The 16221-nt window shown below is 42.8% G+C and overlaps 1 protein-coding gene across 3 annotated transcripts in view; it reads right to left on the bottom strand.

The window, feature by feature from the left end:
- Positions 1-16221, bottom strand: part of UBE4A (ubiquitination factor E4A) — a 36136-nt gene that overhangs the window by 6948 nt on the left and 12967 nt on the right. For all 3 annotated transcript variants that reach the window (XR_007156292.1, XM_047878089.1, XM_047878088.1), the window contains exons 6-16: positions 15651-15810; positions 15215-15417; positions 14821-15012; positions 13360-13693; positions 12247-12367; positions 10407-10711; positions 8554-8686; positions 7331-7518; positions 5556-5656; positions 5327-5440; positions 3484-3658 (exon numbers count right to left, since the gene is read on the bottom strand). Coding sequence is in view for 2 of the 3 variants with exons in the window: in XM_047878089.1 (XP_047734045.1) it covers positions 3484-3658; positions 5327-5440; positions 5556-5656; positions 7331-7518; positions 8554-8686; positions 10407-10711; positions 12247-12367; positions 13360-13693; positions 14821-15012; positions 15215-15417; positions 15651-15810 (2026 nt within the window). In the remaining variant the exon portion in view is untranslated. The remainder of the gene's footprint in view (positions 1-3483; positions 3659-5326; positions 5441-5555; positions 5657-7330; positions 7519-8553; positions 8687-10406; positions 10712-12246; positions 12368-13359; positions 13694-14820; positions 15013-15214; positions 15418-15650; positions 15811-16221) is intronic.

The raw sequence follows: 16221 nt of genomic DNA, 5'->3' as shown, positions 1-16221 counted from the left end.
TTTTAGTAAATGTATGTTCCTGTGTTGTCCAACATGGTAGCCACTGGCCCCATGAGGCTATTTAATTTAAAATTCAGTCTCTCAGTCACACTAACCACACTGCAAGTGTTCAACAGCCACACATGGCTAGTATCTACAGTATTAGTCCAGATTTACAGAGCATTTCCATCAGACAGACTTCTGCCGAATAGCAATGATTTGCACTTCTTTAAAAAAAAGTATTTATTTTTTGAGAGACGGAGAGCGAGAGAGCAAGCACGTGCACAAGCCAGGGAGGGTCAGAGAGAGAGGGAGGGAGAGAGATCGCAAGCAGGCTCCGCGCCGTCAGCACAGACAGAGCCCGACGCGGGGCTCGAACTCATGAACTGTGAGATCACGACCTGAGCCAAAACCAAAAGTCAGATGCTCCACCAACTAAGCCACCAGGAGCCCCTGCACTCTTTTTAACGACCACATAGTTTTGCAGTGTGCGATTTCACCTTAAGTTATTCATCTTTATTGCTAGCCATTCTACTATAAGCATTTCACTTATTTGTATTTATTGAAAAAAAGATTTTATTCTTTTTTTTTTTAATTTTTTTTTCAACGTTTATTTATTTTTGGGACAGAGAGAGACAGAGCATGAACGGGGGAGGGGCAGAGAGAGAGGGAGACACAGAATCGGAAACAGGCTCCAGGTTCTGAGCCATCAGCCCAGAGCCCGACGCGGGGCTCGAACTCACGGACCGCGAGATCGTGACCTGGCTGAAGTCGGACGCTTAACCGACTGGGCCACCCAGGCACCCCAAGATTTTATTCTTAAGTCATCTCCACACCCAGCATGGGGCTCCACCTCACAGCCCTGACACCAAGTTGCAGCGCTCCGTCGACTGAACCAGCCGGGCGCCCCAGCATCTCACTTATTGATGAATTTCACTGTGTACATATTTTGTAGACTTACTACTTCCTTACAATGAATTTTTAAGGAATTGCTAGGGCAAAAGACATAAACTCCACAGAAATGTAAAACAAAACATTAACACTTGTCAGGTTTTAAGAAGCCAAACAGCACGCTATGGCTTGCTTAGTACTACTGGTTCTGGATCTTATAATTTTAGTCACTGTCAATATTGACACCACTACTGATGAGAGTTTAACTCTTATTTCCTGTCTCTCTTTCATAAATACAAATCCTCCCGGTATATAGTCATTAAGATTATATAAATATCATTCACAGTAGAGTGACATAGTGTCCTAATGATTACGTATATAAAGTAATACATATACAGTTTTTAAGAGAACTATTAACAAATTGGCTTGCTTATTTTTAGAGTACCAATCACTCAATCTTCCTAAACTCTCCCCAAGAAATGTAAAGCTCTCGATAGGATCATTTCTAGCCCTTCTTTTTCAAACTGCTCCCTCTGGAAGCTCCCATCTGGACCCCTGGCTCTACAGGCCTGCTGTGTGGTGGTCACACAAGCTCCTTTTACCATCATCCTGGGCACTTCTCTTGTGTCTCCCTTAGGGGATTCCACCTTCCTCCTTCTGGGTTTACTCTCTCACTTCAATGGAGAAGATCTTTTTGTAGCTTCTCAAGAAAGAGTATTCTGGAAGTAAATCTGACACCTTCATGTCTAAAAATGTCCTCAGGTTCACCCTCAAACGGAAGTGATAATTTGGCTGGCTAGAGTTCTAGGCTGCAAAACTATTTTCCATGAGGAGTGTGTGCCAGCTTCCATTGTCACTGCTATGAAAATCAAAGACATTTCATACTTAAACCAGTGACATGACCGGACTTTTCTCTGGGACCCTTTAGGATCTTCTCTTTACCTTGATTTCCTGTCACAATAACACCTTAGTGTGAAAATTTAAAAATTCCTTGTGTTGGGCACATGATGGCTCTTTCAGTGTAGAAGCTTTTAGTCTTTGAGAAATTTTGGTATTATTCTTTGATAATTTCCTCCACTCCATTTTTCTCTTTTAAGACTTTCTACATTGATCCTTTATTTTCTTATCCTTTCCATTCTAAGTCTTTCTGTTCTGCTTTCATGGAACAGCCCCTTAAGTCGATCTTTTAACCATTCTGACAGGTAAAAATTACTTGTCATATTTTTAATGTCCAAGAGCTCTTTCTTGTTCCTTATTTTTTTTTTTTAATTTTTTTTCCAACGTTTATTTATTTTTGGGACAGAGAGAGACAGAGCATGAACGGGGGAGGGGCAGAGAGAGAGGGAGACACAGAATCGGAAACAGGCTCCAGGCTCTGAGCCATCAGCCCAGAGCCCGACGCGTGGCTCGAACCCACGGACCGCGAGATCGTGACCTGGCTGAAGTCGGACGCTTAACCGACTGCGCCACCCAGGCGCCCCATCTTTCTTGTTCTTTAAATAATTCTTTGTTCTTGTTTTATGGATGTTGTATCTTCTCTTATCCCTCTGAGATTATAAAGATTTTTTTTATTTTTTTAAATTTATTAAAAAAAAATTTTTTTTTAACGTTTATTTATTTTTGAGAGACGGAGAGAGACAGAGCATGAGTGGGGGAGGGGCTGAGAGAGAGGAGACACAGAATCTGAAGCAGGCTCCAGGCTCTGAGTTGTCAGCACAGAGCCTGACACGGGGCTCGAACTCACAGACCGTGAGATCACGGCCTGAGCCGAAGTCGGATGTTCAACCGACTGAGCCACCCAGGCGCCCCTAAAGATTTTTTTTTAAGTTTTCATCAAATATCTATGTTTCATGTTGGAGGATTTCCTCAAATGTCTGGTGATCCTTGGTTATCATTTTACATGTAATCAATATAAAATTATTAATGAAATATTTTACATTAAAAATACTAAGTCTTGAGGTGTTTTATGTATCTCAATTCAGACTAGCCACATTTATTTATTAAAAACCAATTTTTATTCATTTGGCAAGGGGGGGTAGAATCTCAGGCAGTCTCCACGTTGTCAGGGCAGAGCCTGCTGTGGGGCTCAAATTCATGAAACTGTGAGATCACGACTTGCAACGAAATCAAGAGTTGGATGCTCAACTGCCTGAGCCACCCAGGCGCCCCCAGACTAGCCCAATTAAAAATGTCCGACAGCTACATGTGGCAAGTGGCTACTGAATTGGGACACTAGCTCTAGAGGGAGTGGAGATAAATGTGGACCTACCACATTTAACCAGAGTTCAAGAATATTCTTCAGGTTAACACACACGCGCGCGCACACACACACACACACACACACACACACTCACCACCCCCCCCCCCCCTTATATTTATATGGCTACCTTGTCCTCAAGAAAAATCATACCAACTTATGCTTTCTGGTAGCGGTGTGAGGGTGAACATTTCCCATGTCAACAATGGGCATCTTGAAGCTTCTCTAGTGATTCATTTCCCGATGGAGCACACATCACCAGAGTCTGAACCCTTGGTTTCATCTGGACTGATCCCTCACATGAAGCAGGTCTTGACCACTGGACTTTTTGGGAAGACAGTGCTTTGGGTCCTTACCTGATGTCAGAAAGGCAAGGGTACCAATTGTTTCATTGGACATGATGTTATGGAAACGTGCCAGCTGTCCAAACATCTGCAGGCCAGCCTCCTTCTCTCGGCGGGCTTCTGGAGTCAGACTATCCCATTCGCCTCGGTCTTTCTCAATCTGTTGAATCTTTATCTTGCTCAGATACTACAGAAATCAGAGGTGAAACGTATCAGAGACGAAAGTGCATTTGAAGGGAAGATGGTATTTAAGTGGTTCTGCTTAAAATCTAGTTTACTAAGTTGGGAAAACCAGGCACTATGCGAGAAACACGAGCCTTTATTTCTCAGCATAGGGCTGGAGCTCTATATAGACGGAGCTTGGGTCGACTTACGGGTAGTTCTAGCCTGCACAGTATGGCCTGTGAAGTAGAAAGGGGGGTAAATAGTGTAATGTAGGAAACCTAGGCAAAAATAAACAGGCTGAAGTGAAAAAAAGAATGAATCCTTCCTGAAAAATGGAAAACGAAACAAAACAAAAAACCAGACTCCAAAACTGCCTATCAAAAAACAAAGCTCTATCAAATATGCAAGCTGTCTGGAAGGAGAAGCATAAATATTAAACACTGTCTACTTCTCATTCTTACAGTCCTGTGACAATGCCATCTGGTGTCATTCTCTGTGTCACACGGCTCTCGCTTAGAAGGGGCTGTTTCTTACAGGACTTGTTCTTGTTTTCTAAGAAAACCTATCTAAAATCTCAAAGTATGGGCTTATGAAAAAAGCAGGCGCTTTTCTCACAAATTAAAGACAAGTTACTGGGGTGCTGCTAATCACTCTGAGGACCTTGTGTCTGTCCAACAGACTACCTTCACTGTTCAGCAGCTTCCTCTCCCTTTGGGTCACTGCCTTATCTATCTGACACCTGTCACGGAGAAGGGAGAGTTTTAACAGGAGCAATAAGCAGCTCCGTAAGGGGTGGGTAAGGATATGATGCACTGAAGTTGCTGACAGGCACCCTGGTGTATACTTTGGGAAACTTATGTTTCAAATATAAAGATCTGGGAGGCCATGGACAGAGGGAGTATTGGTGACTTGGTAGTGTTTATGTGAAAAAATAACCTAAACCAGAGATTTTTTTGCTCCCCCCCCCCCCCCCAAATGGTGGTGCAAAAATCAGGATCTTTTAGGAAAGGGGTAAGAATCATTGCCTGTGTGAGTCACTGTTACTGATGAGATGGGATGGAAGGTGGCTGAAAGTCACTGACCAAACGCAAGGTCCTCTTGATTTCTTTTTGTGGTGGTGGCCTGATGAATCCTGCCAGTGTACCTTAGTTTGGCCTCATCACACTTTCTTCTACCTTGTTTTTGTTTTCGTTTTTAAAGTTTATTTACTTATTTTGAGAAAGAGTGCACATGTATGCATGAGTGGGGGAGGGGCAGAGAGAGGGAGAGTGAGAGTGAGAATCCCAAGCAGGCTCCTTCCTCACTGTCAGTGCAGAGCCCGACTTGGAGGTCGATCCCAAGAATCATGGGATCATGGCCTGAGCCAAAATCAAGAGTTGGACGCTTAACCAACTGAGCTACCCACGCGCCCCAACACACTTTCTTTTCCACTCTGCCAAAATATCATCCTAGCTTAGGAGGCTTCAATGGCCCGTGATCTTGATCTCTAATGGAACAACACCTATCAAGCTCTGCAATGGCAAGGTGGGTGGTACACTACTACTCAGAAATTTTTGGTGTCCAAACTGCTACTAGGGGCATAAGGATTGCTCTATTATAATTTGATGGTAAAAAGTATGTATTGATCATTGTTTGATGAATTAGGGGCAGTTAAATACGTTTTAAAAATTATTTCTTTATCTATTCTCACCTGTATGGCTTCATCCAGAAGGAAGATGGCATCGTTCATTAGCAGGTTAAGAAAGCGGAGGAAAAGTGGGGGGTTCATGGCTTCTAAATTCTTTGAGGCATAGTCAGCCAGATCCTGTAAGTCCCAGCCCAAGACAAAAGCATTTTAGGACTGAACCAAAACTCACTGGGACTTATCTGAAGTAAAACTCTGGGTCAATCAGCTTTGGCTTCAGTGAAAGCTCTCTCACCTTAATGCTCTCTCGATAGGTATCCGTTCCCCACATATACCTTAGGATAGGATACATGGGACGTCGGTAATTAAACTTCTGTTCAAACTGATGGGGGTCTCCTGGAAAAGGGCAAGAGCAAAAACCCAGCAAAGGTAGTGCTATTAGAGAAAGAGTAAGAGCTTATGTCCACGGGGAGCTATTTTATTTCATTCTGAATGTGTCAAAACTACTGGCAAAATCTGCCCTGGGGAGTTTATAAAGGCCCAGAGTTACAGCCAAGTGTTCACTTATTTCCTTACTGACAGAACAAGAGGGAGACAGATGTAAAGGGTACCTTATGCTGAAAAGGACATGGTCTAAGTTGTAGAATAAAAGCCAGGGGAAACAAAGGCCTCAATATCCAAATGTAGAGTACTTTCAGACTTTGAATGAGGCCTCTGAACTGGCCACTGTGGCAGTGGCAGTGACAACTGTTGCAAAATGGGAAACTAAGTAACGCCCACATTCTTCATGGCTAACATCCAAGCTGTGAAACCAACTGGTAAATCAGGTCAGGGGCTAAAAACCTGACGCTTACACTGTTTTGACCTATCAGAGGAACCACTTGATCTCTGTAGCTTGGGTCATATGATAAAAGAAGAACGTGGGATTTGTAGTCAGAACATCTAGGCTCCACTTAATACAAGTCTTTTAACATTTTCAACTTGCAAATTCAGAAATAAAACAGGAATTGTAATACATTCTCTACCAGTGCAAGTGAAGGGCTGAAATGGTTATATGAGTTAAATGCAGTACCTTATTGTGTGACAGTGTATGTATTATGAAGGTTTACATGCACTATGTCAGTCATCACTTCAACCCGTTTTATGGATGAGGAAACTAAGGCTCAGAGGTGAGCAAGTGACAAAACCAAAATCCAAATAGGAAAGGCAGTCAGTACAATGTTAAATGTCTCTTTAAATGTTAGTCATATTTATTACTGAATGGTAGGACATCTCTTTTTTTTTTTTTTTTTTTTTTTTTTTTTTTTTATTTATTTATTTTTTCAACGTTTATTTATTTTTGGGACAGAGAGAGACAGAGCATGAAGGGGCAAGGGGCAGAGAGAGAGGGAGACACAGAATCGGAAACAGGCTCCAGGCTCTGAGCCATCAGCCCAGAGCCCGACGCGGGGCTCGAACTCACGGACCGCGAGACGCGGGGCTCGAACTCACGGACCGCGAGATCGTGACCTGGCTGAAGTCGGACGCTTAACCGACTGCGCCACCCAGGCGCCCCGGTAGGACATCTCTTTTAAAGGGGGTCTTAACCGCTTAACATATACGGTTTACTGAGATGGGGTAGTTTACTCTTGATCTCAGGATCATGAGTTTGAGGCCGATGTTGGAGATAGAGTTTACTAAAAAACAAGGAGAAAAAAAAAAAAAAAAGAACCATCCCGCTATTCTATTCTGCAATTATGAGGCACAAAAAAATAAAGACCTAGGTTGTGATCGGACAGCCTGCTTTGTTTGAGCATGATTAAATCAAGCATATAATAAAATTGGTAAGAGCATATGTTTTGATGTGAGACAGAATCAAACAGATTCTACCACGTGGTTGTAAGAGACAGACAATTCATCTTCTCGAGCACTCACATCCTTATATGTACAATGAAGACAGTACAAGAAAACTTGCCAGATGGTGACAAATTAATGAGACAATGTAAAAAAAAAAAAAGCACTCAGCATCAAGACCAGCACATAGCAGATATTCAATAAATGATGGCGCTTCTCAGTTCTAGGCTGTGTTACCTGTAAACTCAATGTCCACAAAGACCTTGATTAGAGCTTCTGCAAGGTGGGGTGCATAGGGAAAGTTGCAGAACACACGTTTCCGGTGGAACACACTGGATACCAAGGGGTTTGGGGTCTGATCCAGGTGAGGCATCACTGCTTCCAATACCTCAGCCAGTTTGGCCCTCAGGTGGGGATTCTTCATCCTGCAAAAAGGGCGGAAAGCAAGATGAGCAGGTAGAGAACTTACCTCTCAAATTCATGACTATTTCCTCCACAGGAGGAGCCAAACACCCTCTATCACTGTTACAGAGAAAAACAAGACCCTGAAGTTTCAAGTCTTGGCAATTTCTGGGGGGGAATAATGCAGGGTACATCATTCAACTTTTGAGATAACAGCTTACCAAGTATGAGGATGAGTACTTAAGTTTCTATTTAATATGTACTTGTCTATAATAATCCATTGTTTACTGCCTACTAGTCTCTGACAGTTTCACTGAAGATAAACTTGCCTTCCTAAGCTTTCTGAGAAAAAGGTCCGGGATGCAGTTATTCTAGGTTACTGTTATATAACGCACCCCACATGTACCTAATAAACACCTGTTGACTCAGGATTTTTCATTAGGTCTGCTCAGCTCAGCAAAGGACTGGCTTCTACCTACTTCTCACTGATGTGGCTCAGGGGACTATGCATCATTTTCTTTGTGTAGAAATCTTCACTTATGCACACAGCTTCCTTTGGCCTAGATACCAAAACAAAACAAAACAAAACAAAAAACAAAAAACCCACAGAAGCAACTCTACAGGTCAGTGAGCATCTTTCTTTGAGAAAGAGGACCAGAAGCTATGAATGAAAAGATGAGATCAGAAAGCATCTACGTATGTTTACTACCCATGCAACTCAGAATTTCAAGGGTAAACTTTGTTAGCATACAATTATTAGCTCATTAGAAGCTGCCTGCCACTGGTAAGGTTTCTGGCATTAAGGGAACTATTTTAACCAGGGACTAGCAGTGGAACTCCCATCAGGTATCTTACATGCAGGTTCAAATTCTCTGTGGGTGAAGTCCTTTGCTTATTGTGCCTCTCAAGGGTGGGATTTGTGGGCTACCCATAAGGATGGCCACGTGATTCATTAATGCTAACACAACTTCTGAAGGCAACCCCTTATGATTCAGGCGTGTGCGTTGCTTGGTTGTGCACCTCTAAACAGTGTCAGCGCCAAGCTCTCAGCCTTTTACCTTTCTATGCTTCCAGTGAAAATGGTGATAAAGTGGAGGACATGTTCCAGGGAATCTGCTGACGTCTCCAAGATGTCATCAGCAAAGCGGCGGAGAAAAATGAGGAAGTCACCCAAGTTATCTGCAAAAAATTCTGAAAGAGAAAATACTCACTGTAATTAGTGAAACACCTAACTTTCTGTACTAAGCAATATTGAAATTCCTTCCTTTTGCTCTACCCAGTAAAGGTTAAAAAATCCCAAATGTTTTGTAGATGCTAGGAATGGTGACCAGTTCATAAGTGTAGAATCTCCTTTAAATCTAAGTCAATTTTTATTTCTATCCTAGTAAATATGAGAATAGCAGAGACACAAAATACTGTTAAACCCACCAGTGCAATTTAAGAAACTCACTGATTTACATTCTTTTCCATACTCAAGGTTAACTGTGCATTAAATAACCTTTTATTTATTTAAGCTTATTTATTTATTTATTTATTTATTTATTGAGAGAAAACGAACAAGCTGGGGAAGGACAGAGAGAGGGGGACAGAGGATATGAAGGGGGCTCTATGCCGACAGCAGAGAACCCAATGCGGGGCTCGAACTCAAGAGCCAAGCCGTGAGATCATGACCTAAGCTGAAGTCGGACACTCAACCGACTGAGCCACCTAGGTGCCCCCACGATCTTTTTTTTTTTTTTTTTTAATTTTTTTTCCAACGTTTTTATTTATTTTTGGGACAGAGAGAGACAGAGCATGAATGGGGGAGGGGCAGAGAGAGAGGGAGACACAGAATCGGAAACAGGCTCCAGGCTCTGAGCCATCAGCCCAGAGCCCGACGCGGGGCTCGAACTCCCGGACCGCGAGATCGTGACCTGGCTGAAGTCGGACACTTAACCGACTGCGCCCCCCAGGCGCCCCCCACGATCTTTAATAAAGATGAATACACTAGATTAGATGACTACAGTCATCAGTCTCCAGGATGGTCCTCCAATTGTATTTGCTTCCTGGCATTCATGCCCTTGTGTGTCCCCTCCTACACTCTTCTAGGGTAGAAGCATACAGAAGCAATGGTGTATCATTTCTACGGTTAGGTTATAAAAGCCTATAGCTTCCATTTTGGTCACTAGCTCTGGAGAAAGCCAGCTACCATATTACGAACAGTACTCAGGAGAGATCCGTGTGACCTGGAAAGGAGGCAATCGGGGTTTGCCAACAACCACATGACCAGGCTTGTAAGCAGATCCTCCAGTCCTGGTCGAGTCCTCATATTCCTGTGGCCCTGACTGACAGCTTGGCTGCAACCTCCTAAAAGACCCAGAGGCAGAACCATGAGGCCAAGCCACTCCTGGATTCCTGATCCTCAGAAAACTGTGTGAGATAATGTTTGTTTTAAGGTGCTACGTTTTAGGGTGATTGGTTACTCAGCAACAGATAACCGATACAGCGATCAACAACACATAACCTGATCTTCATGGACAATATCGGCCAACTCCACACCAACAAACCTCCCTTGTGGGTTAACCAACAGGAGGTGATTTTTTTTTCCCTCTGAAGAATAGCACTGGGCGAGGCATGCAGATAAATTTGTATGCTGAACAACAAAAACAACATGAATGCTAAGACTAAACAGCTCTGAAAACCCTGGCTGCACTTAATCCTTTGAAGATTATTTTCTAATACACAAAGAAGTGGGGACACACGGCTGAGGAAAAAGCTGTTAGTTCTCCCATACTTCGACCAGTAGATAGTAGCTACATATTTGTTTCTCCAAAAACAGTGGAAAGGGTATTTTGAGGATTAAACTTCTGAAGTGACCCAGTTAAACTCAGACAGTTATAAATAGGCAGTTCCCGAGGGAGAGCCTGCTTACCTGGCACATAAGCCAAAGAGCTGTAGCCATCTGGCAAAGGAAAAGTTAGCTCTATTGGCTGTGAGCCCTCATTGCCTATGGCCAGTTGAACGAGTAGAACAGCCATGGACACCTGCAAATTCAGACAATTTTGTAGCATCTGTGGCTCGGTCATGGCCGTCTTGGTAGAAAGATAGATGGTCATCAGTCGTTCAAACTGCTCACGAAGGTTGTCAGCAGCAGGGCTAGAACTCTGCTGAGCATCCCGCCAGGCAACCTGCAGCCGATGCAGATTTTGGTTGATTTTTACCATCTGATCATGCAACCTGCCCCCAAGAAAGCAGAAGACACCGGGTCAGGAGCCTCATATAGGACGGCTGAGTACAGACTGTTGGAAAAACAAGTCCTCATTTACTTATTCTAGTATTCTCTTTTAGGATATAGGGCGCTGCAATCGCGATGACACAAAAGGCACTCACAAAAATCGCTGACAGGGCAGGGGTCATAGCATCGGGAAAATGTTACCCGGTATTTGACATAAATGACGCTAATTACAAATAGCACACTTCAGCTGAAATGCACCGTCCAAAGAACAGCAGCTTGGCCGGACAGGGAGTAGAAGGGGCTGTTATCACGTAAAATGACTATGAGACCAAGTACGAAAGGCCTAGCAGGATACTTCGACACTGTACCGCTGCAATGATTCTACTTGGATGTGGTTATATGGACAGTCTTTCTACGGTTAGTTGAGAACTAAAGCTGGTGAAAGAGGCCTCTAGATTAGTAACGACCACATATAAACCGGCAGCCACCTGGGATGCAACCTGAGAACAGCTTCCACGCCTCTGCTGTTCGACATAAAATTGTTCTTCACAAAGGGTCAGCCAAATGTTCTCTAATGAAAGGAAGCCCCATAATTCAATGTTATGGATAGCTGTCTCTATGGGTACAGTCCAAAGCCATCTTCTTTGGTCCTACAGATAGCGTCTAGGGTTAGCTAGCCAATATGGGGGAAACCAGGTGACATTCATTCCTGGGTCTGAAGCTAGGTGGTTGAACAGGCTGAACACAAGCTGCACTGTTATCTAGTACCTCATTTAAAACGTCAATGATAGGGACAGAAAAACTATCTGATAAAGATATAATCTCATTTTTCTAGAAATTTGCTGAGGTTTAAAACATGCTCTGTGCCCATGTAAGTATCCTGAAAAGACATTAAAAACTGCTATCCTCAGGACCTCTTCCTACCGACTGTTATCATCTTTCTTCCCTTAGTTATACTTGCACTCACAATCAGTTAAACCAGAGGGGTGAAAATCAGAGAATGGCTTGTGGCCAGCCAGAACCAGAACCATTTTTGGAAGTCAGACATTCTAGTTCTTAAATGTTCCCACTTCTAGAATCCTTTTGATCTTTGATCTTTTGTGGTCCTACTCATCTTACTGGAATCCTATACAAACATCTTTAATTTTGTCAATTTTGTCCCTGTATCAGAGAGCAGAGCTTTGTCTTTTTTCCATCAGGAGTAGTAAGCCATGAAAATTCAAGAGCAGGAAGTGGAAAGTTAAAAGAAAACAATTCCACTATCACAGATCACAACAGGAAGACAGCGATTTACAAAATTTCAAGTTTAGAGAAAAACAGTAGTGCGTCTTTACTTTTTGAGAAGTGTAGCAGGTCAAGAATGAAAAGTAAATTCAGGTTATTTGGATAAAGCCAATTCATGTAAACACAAACGCATACAACCCCCATTCCTATGAGATCCTAATGGGAGCGTGCAGAATAAAGGGAGACTCACTTTCAACCTCCTGGCTATCAACGCCACGAAACAGTTCTTTCTCAATCATATCAGAACAGTTACCTGTGAAATCCCAAGTACAAGGTGTACTCTGTCAGGACAAGGTTCTCCGTCACAAGGTTGTAGTTCTGGGGAAACTTTGGCTCCTGCACAGCTGGGATCAAACAAGTTTCTTTGTCCAAACCTCAAAGAGGGTAAAAGGAACAGTAAATGACTCGGCACGGACTTCTGTCTGGGGTCTCCAGTGTCCCCTTCCTCTAGCTCAACTTCCATACCGCTATCAGTGAGGATTTAAAAAAAAAAAAAATTTTTTTTTTTGTTTTTGTTGTTTTTGTTAGTAATTTCTTTTAAAAAACAAACATAGAAAACACTGGAGTTTTTCCCAGTGATAGTGGATCATCTGTATGTATTTGTGCTTTTCTGTATTTAAGATTATTTGCTTTTGAGCAGGTATCGCTTTTATAATTAGAAGAGTCACAAAACTGAGAGAAAATACACCAAAATTAGGAGTGATTCGTTTTTTCTTTTTTTTTTTTAAAGAGTGATTCATTTTGAATGACTTATATTTTGATTTCTCTGCATTGTTTTCTCCAAACCGGCCCCAATATTCTCCCGCCCTCGTCTCATTTCCTGCCAATTCCCATATCCCTGCCCCAAATGCCTTTCCCCCCTGTTCTAGACCCACTGAGCTTCCCACTATTCCCCAGCCAGGCCTTTCATAGCTTTGTACCTTCATACTTTAAACCCAACTCATCTTTCCAGACTCGGCCACGAAGACTTCCACCCTCTGTAGAATTTACTACTCAGTCCTTCCTCTGTGCTCCCATAGTTAAGCCCTATACCATATTATGATTATCTGTTAATATTATCTGCCTTCTTCTGGAGACTTTGGGTTAAAACACAAAACAGGGATTGTGCTTTATTTATTTTTAGAAAGAATGAATCAATCAATACCCAAGGCTGCTAAATTCAGAAGGTTCTCACTAAGGCACAACATCTAAAAGCTACCAGTTTTTTTAAACATCTTAGTTATACCAGCTCTTCTTTCTGCCTCACCTTGAGAAAGAAGCACCTTTGTGAAAAAGGATAAAAGTGAATGCCTTAGATGTTACACACACACACACACACACACACACACACACACACACTGTCTTGAAAAGCCCAGTGCTCCCCTACCTCTCATGTGTACATTTTTAATTTTTCGTTCTTCATCATTCAACTCCTTCAGGGCACAGTAGGTGGGATTAAAGGTGAGGAGCCGAGAGGATCTGGGTTTGCAAAATGGCTGGCACAGCTTCAGGAGAGCAGCACCCAGATTCAGAAAGAAGGCATCTGAGGCATACATTTGGAAGAAGATTTCTGGCATCTGATTGGCCCAAATCTTGGTGCGGCCTGCATTTGCATGCAAACAGTTTCCAAGCCAGGACAAGATACAGTGTTTGGTTTCTGGAGAGAGCTGGAGTAAGTTCTTCAGCATCTGGTAGATCTTTTCATGGAACTGAGCCATGAACTGTTTAACCAGAAAACACAACCACAGAACATTCCACTTTCACAATCCTCATATTTGTTACTCCCAAACCTTAGCCCCTGGCAATTTCCAAAAATAACCTAATCCTAATCTTTTCCCTCACTCTCCCTGTGCTTTATGCCCTAGTTCTGATAAAAAAAAAAAAAAAAAATTGCGGGCACTTATGAGAGATTCCCCGAGGAGCCGCCAAACCGCACATCGCATTCATGTAGCTTTAGAGTAGGGGTCAGTAAACTTTGTCTGCAAAGGGCCAGGTGATAAATATTTTTGGCTTTGCAAGCTATGTGGTGGGTGTGGCAACTATTGGACCCTACCACTGTGGCATGAAATCAAGCCACAGATACATTTATGAATGGGCATAGCAATGTTCAATAGAACTATTTACTAAAACAGGTAGCAGGTTGGATCTGGCCACCGCAGTAATTTGTCAATCCCTGCCTTAGAGTGCGATGATGGGGGATTTAAACCACCCCTGACTCAACCATTTACTGCCTCATGTTGGCCACACTTCTACTATAAATTACACTAAGAAGCCATGTGGAAGGAAAGAAAGGGAAAAAAATGGTTTATAAGCTGGAGTTCAGCCCAAGATTTTAGGAGCTAAGGTTGGAAGAAATAGCCTAGTGGTGGGGCACCTGGGTGGCTCAGTCGGTTAAATGTCCGACTTCGGCTCAGGTCATGATCTCGCGGTCTGTGGGTCTGAGCCCTGCATCAGGCTCTGTGTTGACAGCTTGGAGCCTGGAGCCTGCTTTGGATTCTGTATCTCCCTCTCTGCCCTTCCCTCCACCCATGCTCTGTCTCTGTCTGTCTCTCTCAAAAGTAAATAAAATAAAAAAAAGAGTTTAGTGACAACAACGAAGGCAACAATGAGAGGAAGTGGCTGTGCCACAGAAGAGCAGCAGCTTACTCTTAAACCGCACACAGGTTTCTCCTCTTCCTTCACCCATGCTAAAAAGAGGACAATTTCTTTACATGATTACAGTAGAAACCCAAGCAGATCAATCTGCTTTCCCAAAGAGGCTCAAGCAGCTTTATCTGCATCTGCTTCCCGAGGAAACTCGACTTAATCTAAGATCAGGGCACTGGGATACAGTGGTAAACAGTTCCACCTGATGGATGTTGGCCTCTTGCACTTTGATCTCCTGGGGACTGGAACGAGATGGATTCAGGAAGTAGCCATGATTTTCTACTACACCCGGAGTCTTTAGTAAGCAGGAGACATTGAGGATCACTCCCAGCAAGGTCTTCTGGTACATCTGCCCGTTGCTAGGGTCCTTGGGCTGAATGTATTCTACAAAAACCTATAAAAGAAAACAAGTCCTTATTCACCTGTATGAGGAGATAAAGGTGGTGAGACGAGAGGGTCTCAAAGAGTTAAGTCTATACAACGGCCAGTGTATCTTTCTTTTATTTGATAGGGAATATTTGAATGCCCTCACGTTAGGGATGCATAAAGTAGTAAACGTCCAGCTCAAATGAATACATACCACTTTTCAGACTTACCTTTGCCATATCTTTCTGCCTAGTGAAATAGAGAAGAATATCCAGATATGCATAAAACAGGATCTGACAGAGTTCTAGGTCTTTTATTCGGCTCAATAAAATATCAAACACTGGAATCATGACTTCTGGAAATGTTCGAACTTCCTCATCCAATATCAAGGCTTCAATGACCTCTTCCAGAAACTCAGTTACATCTTCAAAATCTAACAGATGACAAATGAGAGAAGAAGGGCACAGCAATTTTTATATGCTTTTACACAACGGATCTCTACTTTTCTCATACTTCTGATAATTCCACTGGTATTGAACCCCAAAGGTCAAGTTATGAGCTCTCTTCTGGCACCGTAGTGGCTCTGAGGCTTTCTAAAGCAATTAAAGGAATTTTAAATTGTGAAGTCAGAATGCAGAAATGCACAAATCTTGCTTATGTACTCACGGGCTCCTTGGATGGCTTCCAACATCAAATCTACCAGTTGCTCGTGGATGTTTTGGTCAACATAGATCTCTGGGGTGAGGAGAACGGTTCGGGTATTGGACACAGTGAGGTTCCTGCACTGTACTGCAAAGGGGAGCAGGTTCTCTGGAACTTTGGTAATCTGGAAATAGAATGAAGAAGAGAGGGGAGAGTCTAGCTCTATGACCTGAACAAAGGAGGACACAACAAATAGAACGAAAAAGACAATGTATTTCCAAACAATACTGCTGTCCCGTGGATGCTTGAAAATTCAGGAGACTTCATCCTTTGGTTTAAGGAATCACCTACCTGCTAGGATTCTAATCCTAGAAGTGACCAAGCTTAGACTACTCTATTATTTCTACCTTGGTGGAAATGAATTTATTAGACCTTTTATTTTCCCCCAGACCTTTTCTAAAGGTATGCTTTTTTTTTTGAATTTTTTAAACGTTTACTCATTCTTGAGAGACGCAGACAGAGCGTGGATGAGGAAGGGCAGAGAGGGAGACACAGAATCCAAAGCAAGATCCAGGCTCTGAGCTGTCAGCACAGA

Source organism: Prionailurus viverrinus, chromosome D1, assembly GCF_022837055.1.
Source record: "Prionailurus viverrinus isolate Anna chromosome D1, UM_Priviv_1.0, whole genome shotgun sequence".
Taxonomy (NCBI): domain Eukaryota; kingdom Metazoa; phylum Chordata; class Mammalia; order Carnivora; family Felidae; genus Prionailurus; species Prionailurus viverrinus.
Note: the sequence above shows the minus strand (reverse complement) of the source record. Positions and strands in the feature narration are given on the sequence as shown.